At 42.5% G+C, this 9,122-nt stretch overlaps 1 protein-coding gene across 2 annotated transcripts; it reads left to right on the top strand.

Annotated features, from left to right (window-relative positions):
* The first annotated feature begins 2,870 nt into the window (after window positions 1–2,870).
* On the top strand, window positions 2,871–7,837 carry lman2la (lectin, mannose-binding 2-like a). 2 transcript variants are annotated; one of them, XM_024397442.2, is made up of 9 exons: window positions 2,871–3,101; window positions 3,342–3,460; window positions 3,721–3,838; window positions 3,925–4,007; window positions 4,402–4,434; window positions 4,738–4,899; window positions 5,805–5,919; window positions 6,235–6,357; window positions 6,818–7,837. In XM_024397442.2, the coding sequence occupies exons 1-9, from the start codon at window positions 2,903–2,905 to the stop codon at window positions 6,958–6,960; spliced, it is 1,095 nt and encodes a 364-aa protein (XP_024253210.1). In that variant the 5' UTR covers window positions 2,871–2,902; the 3' UTR covers window positions 6,961–7,837. The 2 variants fall into 2 exon arrangements, with proteins under 2 accessions (XP_024253210.1, XP_024253212.1); XM_024397444.2 differs by lacking the exon at window positions 4,402–4,434.
* The last annotated feature ends 1,285 nt before the right edge of the window (window positions 7,838–9,122 follow it).

Genomic DNA, 9,122 nt, shown 5'->3' with positions numbered 1-9,122 from the left:
CTTATGAAATGCTTGTAATTATACTTCAGTATTCCATAGTAACATCTGACAAACATATCTAAAGAAACTGAAGCAGCAGACTGTGAAAATTAATATTTGTGTCATTCTCAAAACTTTTGGCCATGACTGTAGATGGACAGTCCCACAACTAGCAGTTGTGCGAATCAAGTCTTGCATTGCGACACACTGAGGGAGTATCTAAAACTGTAGGGTGCTATTCAGAAAGTGAAAAAAGCACACTGTAGTCTATTTGTCTGACTTCAAATGTACCGGTACATTATTAGGACTATTATCATGAGATTCAACCACTATAAACTCACAAATATAATATTTCACAGAAGGATAAAGTCCAAGTCCCGTGACAAAAGTAAAGAATTTATAGATAGTCCCTGATGATAATTGACGTCATACACCGACAGTTAGTGTTCTTTTAAACCTAATCTTAACCACACTACTAACCTTATGCCTAACCCTAACCTTAAATTAAGACCAAAAAGTGAATCTTTGTTTTCATGAGGTTTTAACATATAGCCAATTTTGACTTTGTGGCTGTTTGCAACTAGTGACAACCAAGATTAACACATAATTGAAATTGGGATTTTAGAGGAATATATGGGTCACACCGTTCATATAGGCTACCTCAATGGATCACACTGTAGCAGAGGTACTAGATCGCCTCTTCCTTTCTGACTGTAGCATCATAAATAGGCATCATACATAGTCCAAGATATTGATCTGATTTAGCCAATCTCTGCATGTTTCTATTGACAGTATCAGAGGAAGGTTTGAAAAATTGCCAAAGACTCCAGCCACCCAAGCCATAGACTGCTCACACAACTACCGTCTGGTAAACGGTACCGGAGCAATGACTCTCGGCTCAGAGACAGCTTCTACCCCCAAGCCATAAAACTGCTAAATAGCCAGACTGCTAAATAGCCAGCATTATTATTAAACAGGTGCACCTTGTGCTGGGGGCAATAAGAGGCCACTCTAAAATGTACAGTTTTGTCACACAACATAATGCCACAGATGTCTCAAGTTTTGAGGGAGCATGTAATTGGCATGCTTACTGCAGGAATGTCCACCAGAGCTGATGCCAGATAATTTAATGTTCATTTCTCTGCATAAGCCGCCTCCAACTTCGTTTTAGAGAATTTGGCAGTATGTCCAACCGGCCTCACAACAGCAGACCATGTGTAAACACGCCAGCCCAGGACCGCCACATCTGGCTTCTTCAACTGCGGAATCGTCTGAGACCAGCCACCCGGGCTGCTGATTAAACTGTGGGTTTACACAACCAAACATTTTCTGCACAAACTGTCAGAAACCGTCTCAGGGAAGCTCATCTGTGTGCTCGTTGTCCTCACCAGGGTCTTGCCTGACTATAACTTCAGTGGGCAAATGCTCACCTTCGATGGCCACTTTCAAGCTGCAGAAGTGTGCTCTTCATTGATTAATCAAGTTTTCAACTGTACAGGGCAGATGGCAGACAGCGTGTATGGCATTGTGTGGGTGAGCGGTTTGCTGATGTCAACAATGTGAACAGAGTGCCCCATGGTGGCGGTGGGGTTATGGTATGGGCAGGCATAAGCTATGGACAACGAACACAAATGCATTTTTCCAATGGTAATTTGAATGCACAGAGATACGATCTGTCACCATCCCCTCATGTTTCAGCATGATAATGCACGGCCCCATGTAGCAAGGATCTGTGCACAATTCCTGGAAGCTAAAAATGTCCCAGTTTTTCCATGGCCTGCATACTCACCAGACATGTCACCCATTGAGCCCGTTTGGGATGCTCTGGAGCGACATGTATGACAGTGAGTTCCAGTTCCTGCCAATATCCACCAACTTCACACAGCCATTGAAGTGGAGTCAGACAACATTCCATAGGCCACAATCAACAGCCTGATCAACTCTATGCAAAGGAGATGTGTCGCACAACATGAGGCAAATGGTGGTCACACAAGATACTGACTTTTTTTCTGATCCATGCCCTACTTCTTTTTAAGGTATATGTGACAACAGATGCATATCTGTAATCCCAGTGATGTGAATTACATAGATTTTTGGCCTAATGAATGTATTTCAAATGACTGATTTCCTTATGAACTGTAACTCAGTAAAATCTTAGTTTTTGTTCAGTGTACAAACTATATACACACTCACTCACACACTCTACATTGACACTCCCACACAAAACCCATACACTATATACACACACACATAGACTGACACAACACACATACACATTACCAACATACATTCACATACACTTTTGCACTCATCATTTGCTGCTGCTGCTCTGTTTATTTTACTCTTATTATCATCTATCACAATGTCACTTTACCCTGCCTTCATGTACATACTGTATCTAAACTCTTAGAAAAAAAAGTGTTATCTAAAACCTAAAAGGGTTCTTTGGCTGTCCCCATAGGGTAACCCTTTGAACAACCATTCTTGGATCCAAGAAGAACCCTTATGGGTTCCATGTAGAACCCTATCCACAGAGGTTTCTACGTGGAACCCAAAAAGGGTTCTACATGAACCCAAAAAGGTCCTTCTTGGAACCAAAAAGTGTTATCCTAGGGACAGCCGAATAAACCATTTGGAACCATTTTTTTCTTAAGAGTGTACCTCAAATACTTTGTACCTCTCTATACATTGATCTGGTACTCCCTGTATATAGCGCCATTCTTGTGTATTTAATTTTATTCCTCGTGTTAGTTATTAAATATATATGTATTTTATATATGTGATAAATAAAAATGTATTTGATTTGTAATGTGTAAAGTGATTGACAGCCGAGTGAACAAATAACAAGACGCAATGCGGCCCTACAAACCAATCACAAGCCATAGGGCGTTTTATGGTTGAATGGGAGGAGTCGTAATCTAAAATGGCCGCCGCCACAAACAACAACTGCCAGATATTGAATATTCTCTCCGATATTTTTCTTCGTCAGACCATGACTCCAAAAACATATTGGACGTTTGTGATTATTCTTATTACAACTTGTCGATCTTTTGCCGACGATGATAATCATGAAATGGAGGAGTTTCTGAAAAGGGAGCATTCATTGTCAAAACCCTATCAAGGTAACGTTAGCGCTATTGTATCACCCTTTATTATAGTATAATGTGAGAACGCTGAAATTAATGCTGTATATTCGACATTGCAACAATGTTATACTGACTGTGGAGTGTTGATGCTCGTAAGATCGTTTTTTGCTCCCACTACATCAAGGCTCTACGCTATGTACAACTTGTTTTATATAATATGACAACTGTCCCTCAGTCTTTTCTGTTCTGTGTGTGTTACAAATAATGTGTGCTTAGGTGTGGGGTCGTCCAGCTCCTCCCATTGGGAATTGATGGGCGATGCCATGGTAACCACAGAGCAGGTGCGCCTCACAACAGACATGCAGAGCAAGCAGGGGGCAGTGTGGAGCCGCATTGTGAGTACAGAACATTGCACACTGTTAAGTCTACATCACTGATACTGATTCTCTCTATCAGAGGAGGCTGGTGGGGGGAGCTATAGGAGGATGGGCTCATTGTAATGGCATTAATGGACCAGAGTGTAACATGGTTTCCATATGTTTGATACTGTTCCATTGATGCCATTCCTCCCACCAGCCTCCACTGCTCTCTATGCATGTCACATTTTGCACAGCTTTGCCAAAATGGTCATATCTATGTATGTTTGTGTGGCCAGCCCTGTCACCTAAGGGACTGGGAGTTACAAGTGCACTTTAAGATTCATGGCCAAGGCAAGAAGAATCTGAACGGGGATGGACTGGCAATTTGGTACACCAAGGAGCGCATGCAGAAAGGTACCCACAATGTAGTTCCAACAGAAATACCAGAGTGTAGGTACAATGCAATGCAACTGTATAAATGCATTTCTGTCATTGTGTAGGTCCTGTGTTTGGGAATCAGGACCTTTTCACAGGGCTGGGTGTATTTGTGGACACGTACCCCAATGAGGAAAAACACCTTGAGGTACAGTATGTGCATATACCTGTCAACCTCTTCTATGTGTTTCTGTGGAGGGAAGGAGTAGCTACAATACTGTTACATGCTATGTCACCAATTATAGGACTTTATCTCAACCACTTCCTTTTTATTTTATTGTACTGTCTGGCAGCAGTGTTTGTGTCATATCCTATCAAATCTGGGTCAACATGTCCTGATCTTCCTGTGCTCTGAGAGGGGCCTTAGCTAACTGACAACTAACACCTCCCACCTCAAAACAGACCTTAGTCATACAAGCAAGCCAATACAGTGGAATATTTATGAGGCTTTGTTGGGAGTGCTTGTTTTGGGCAGGGCTCACATACCTGTGTAATGGGCCTTGTGTTGTGCTTCTCTGTTTTGTGCATCCCTACGGAGACAGGCACAGAAGACGAGGTACACCACACGCACACAGGTACCCCATGTTTGGACCACCCATACCAAATGCCCCCCATACCCCTCTCCTTAGCTACTCTCATCAACCCCCTAATGAACATGCTGCCCCACGTTCTTGTTGTTTACTACCTATTAACAATTGGTTGCACCTTGAATAAAAATGTGCATTTGGATGAGTAGGGGATTAGGTAGAGAATGAGGTCACTCAAGCAACTAATACCAGCAGTATTGTACTGTTGTGGATGCTGCATCTTTTACCTGTTGTTCTGATTCTATCTCTCACTATTCGGTACCTGCTTTCTTTTTTCACACCTTCCACCAGAGGATCTTCCCCTTTGTGTTGGCCATGGTGGGGAACGGAAGCATTAGTTACGACCACGAACGAGACGGGCGTCCCACTGAGCTGGGCGGCTGCAACGCCATGGTGCGCAACCTCAACCACGACACCTTCATCTTCATCAGATATGTCCGTCGCAGGCTGACGGTGAGAGCAGGCACACACACACATACATTTGAACGACTCTACGATGTATTAACTTAATAATAATGTAATGCCTCATTTCATCCAAGATGCATATTGGGTCACTTCTGTACAAACAGAAATCTGTTGTGTTGAAGTGAATTGTTTCATTCACACCCATTAACTCAACTTTGCAAGAGAATGACAGAGATATGATGCTTTGACTGTGTTAGGTAGTGCCTGGGCATACTGTGTTCAACTAGCTCTCACGTCAGAATTAGATGTTCATCCATGTTTCTCAAAATGTAAAGTTTCAAAGTTGTTCCAAATGTCACATTTCAAAGTGTTTAAGGTTAAGTTTAGGCATTAACTAACATTTGAGGTTAGGGTTAACTTTGGGCATTTAAGTCCGAATGGTTAAGGTTTGGGATAGGCTTCAAAAAAACGACAACAAAACGTTATATTGCTGGATTCGAACATACAACCTTTGACACCAGAGGCAGATGCTTACTGGCTTGCTGTATTGGCTTGCTTGTATGACATTCCTGTCCACAGCACCCTAGCAAAACCAAAACCTACACTGTACTTGAACCTAGTGGTCGGTTTCCACGTCATCTCCCGGTGTTCTCAGACATAGATGGATGTCGAATACTGACTTGTGTCACATTTTGAGAAACATCTAATTCTGACGTGAGACTGTGAGAGCTAGTTGAACACAGTATGCCCAGGCACTACCTAACACAGTCAAAGCATCATATCTCTGTCATTCTCTTGCAAAGTTGAGTTAACGGGTGTGAATGAAACAATTCACTTCAACACAACAGATTTCTGTTTGTACAGAAGTGACCCAATATGCATCTTGGATGAAATGAGGCACGGGTGACCTGGCTGACCCTGTTAACCATACTCCTAATCTCTATCTCTACTAGATTATGATTGACATTGATGGGCAACATGAATGGAGGGACTGCCTGGACATACCGGGGGTACGGCTGCCCCAGGGCTACTACTTTGGAGCCTCGGCCGTCACTGGAGATCTCTCTGGTAGTACTCCCCTCTACTGTGTTTTACATAGTAGCGTGAATGAAATCAGCTGTTTTATTGCCATGAATTAGCACCTAGTTTTCATTTACTTCATCTACTTGGTGTTTCATTGAGGTCTCTAATTTCAAGTGAGATATGACCATCCCAGATTATCACTATAATTTATTTTGATATGCCCAGAATGAAATTAATGTGACACATAAGTCAAATTGAGGGCATGTGGTCTAATAGGGAACTAAGATATTGCATTTTGGTCCATTTGAATGTGTTCTTGCTGCAGTTTTCTTTGAATGACTGAAACGGTCTGTTCCACAGACAATCACGATGTGGTCTCCCTGAAACTGTACCAGCTGACTGTCTTACGCAGTGAGACAGAGGAAAAGGAGGAGGAAGATGAGATCACTCTACCCAGTGTTGATAACATGGACCTACTAAGGAGTAAGGCTCACTACCTCTCACAAACATACTTCATTGGCGTTACTCTACTCAAATAAGTTATTCTTGATAAAAAGCTCAAATATATATACTATCAAATTATGTTATAGTATTAGGGCTCTTTAACCAACTCAGTGGCATGTAGTGTCTGGCAGAAGTTTGGGGATTCGATCCCTGGTCATACCAAAAAGACACTAAAAATGGGACCTGATGCCTTTCTGCTTGTCACTCAGCATTAAAGAGATGGATTGGGGGTAAGGCCATGTGATAAACTACCTTCCTGTCCAGGGGGTGTACTTGTACATCAAGCTGCCTCATGCTACAGAAACAGGGGATAGGCTACTGCCCCTATGGGCTGTTCTGGCTCAGACAAGGCGTACTTGTCTAAGGCCTGCTTATTATGGCTCCTTGTCACTATTTTTCACTTTCTATCCATACTAACATCTCTATCTCTCTGTGTCAGTGGGTGAGAATGAAGAAGGGTGGAGTAGTATTGCTATGTTCTTCACCATCCTCTTCTCCATGCTGGGCTGTTTCCTGCTCATTGTGGTCGGCCTCATCGTCTACAGCCACTGGAACGAGAACAGACGCAAACGCTTCTACTGAGACGGAGAGAGGGGAAAAAGAGCGGGAGGGAGGCCTCCCATCATAACCACTACTGTAGTCTGACGACAATTGCACCGAAACACTGAAATGACTGGCAAGATGGAGACAATGTAACTGACCTCCCGATGTATACCAATATGCTTGATGGACAGAGGTACCATTGGGACAACACTAGTGAATCCTGGGAAAGACTGAGCAGCGGTGGATGCATTTCAACTACAGTAGCCAACCACACTGACCCCTGCCATGAGTAGACATACAGAAAGTTTGTCTGTCCCCACCCCTACTCTCACCAACCAGGCCTTACTCTACACAAATATAGAGAGCATATTATTATTATTATTATTATTATGTACTTACTCTGTGAAAATGACCGTGTTGTCAGACAGTGCCATTGCTGGTTAATAGTTTGGTTGTCTTTTTAAGGGTCTGGGGAGATGGATTTATACTCCGTTTTAGGGTTTTGAATGTCAGAGACAAAGTAACCGATGTGTTCTAACTCCACACGACCATGTCCCATCAGCGCTTGATCCGTGTCACACCAAAGATGTTTTAAATGGCCTATCTGGCAATTGATCCGTCGCTTTTCTGCTTCGCTCTAGAAACAGCAAGTCCTATTTGCCTCTATGGTGCTTGCAATCAGTGTAAGTCTTTGTGCATTTCAATTGATTCAGACGGTTAAGGAATTCTCATACTCAATTTTATTAGTTTGAAAAATGTATGGTTGCAGAGAATATGCTTTTGTTGTCAAACTGAATCTACAGTAGAATGCATGAAGGTGCTAGACTAGTCATTCTTTTACCACTATTTATGTTAAGATTGATTAGGTCATTTTTCTTTTATTCTGTATATGAAATGAAAAGGTGACCAATCCCTCTCCTTTTGGTTGCATTCATTTATTTGAGTTGCCTGATCTTACAGTATCCAGACTTAACTTCAAGTTAGGGTGTGCCCTTTTGCTTTTCTGCACCCACCCAAAACTGTTTTGGTTTTGTGGCATATTACCAGAGCGCCCTAGCCAGTGGTTTCGATCTGAAACCAATGTGTACTTTACTGTTTTTCCTGACACCTGACCTCAGAATTTGAACCATTAACATTTCAGAAGGAATTTCAATAAATGATAGCAGTGGTTCCAAACCAGGAGTTCTAGGACCCCTAGGGGGGTACTTAACTCATGAGACCATAGGCCTACTGGTAAAATGCACAAGGGGGTACTCCGGGCAGAACAAAATTCAGTTGGTGGTACAGTAACCGAGCAAGGTTGGGAACATTGAATTATAGCGTCCCTCTGAAAGGGATAGTTTGGAAATGGGATACTGCATATACAATCCATTTTAATTCTACGTTCTGAGAACAAGACAATCCACTGCGCCTCACACTGCATCTAAACTGTGTCTAGTCTCCTCATGAACAGGGTTTGAAGACTTTTCCCCACTGTATGACAGCCTTTTACTCCTGTTAAGCCACTCGGTCTGTGCCTCATCTTTCCACAATATGTAAAATACAGGAGCTTGTTAACTATATTGATGCCATTAAGCTACGACCCTTAGTGATGTCGTTTCCTCACTTGTCAGCTCAGGATATGGGAAAGTAGGTCAATAAAATGGATAATGATCAGTAAGATGTACCGTAGATACGAACGAGTCCCATATCTTTGGCTTAGTTTCAACCAAATGGGTGTCAAAGTAGGAATGATAGCAGGTAATGTTGTATTACCGTCACTGAAGGTTGAAGGAAATATTCTACTCAAGTCACGCGATTGTATATCATGATACCACACATGGTTAAGTTTGTGTTCTGCACTAATATTATCCTTGGAAGTATTGCCCCCATCCTTTTAGGCATATCTGGCAATGTGGGACTACTACATGTGACTTTGTCCCTAAAGAAGAGCATGTTAGAGGATGTCTTGGGTACTCCTCCTCCACGTGCCTCAGGCACCATCTCACTCTGCCTTCTGATGCTCCTCGAGCAATAGCTCAACTGGTTCAGATGCCTGGGTGGGGAACCGCTTACTGTGGAGTACGTTATGCTCTCAGGTAGTACGTTATGCTTTCAGGTAGTACGTTATGCTCTCAGGTAGTACGTTATGCTCTCAGGTAGTACGTTATGCTCTCAGGTAGTACGTTATGCTCTCAGGTAGTCTATCAAAACGCCAACAC

The sequence above is a fragment of the Oncorhynchus tshawytscha genome, linkage group LG33, assembly GCF_018296145.1.
Source record: "Oncorhynchus tshawytscha isolate Ot180627B linkage group LG33, Otsh_v2.0, whole genome shotgun sequence".
In the NCBI taxonomy this organism is placed as follows: Eukaryota; Metazoa; Chordata; class Actinopteri; order Salmoniformes; family Salmonidae; genus Oncorhynchus; species Oncorhynchus tshawytscha.
This window is presented reverse-complemented; position numbering and strand designations above follow the sequence as displayed.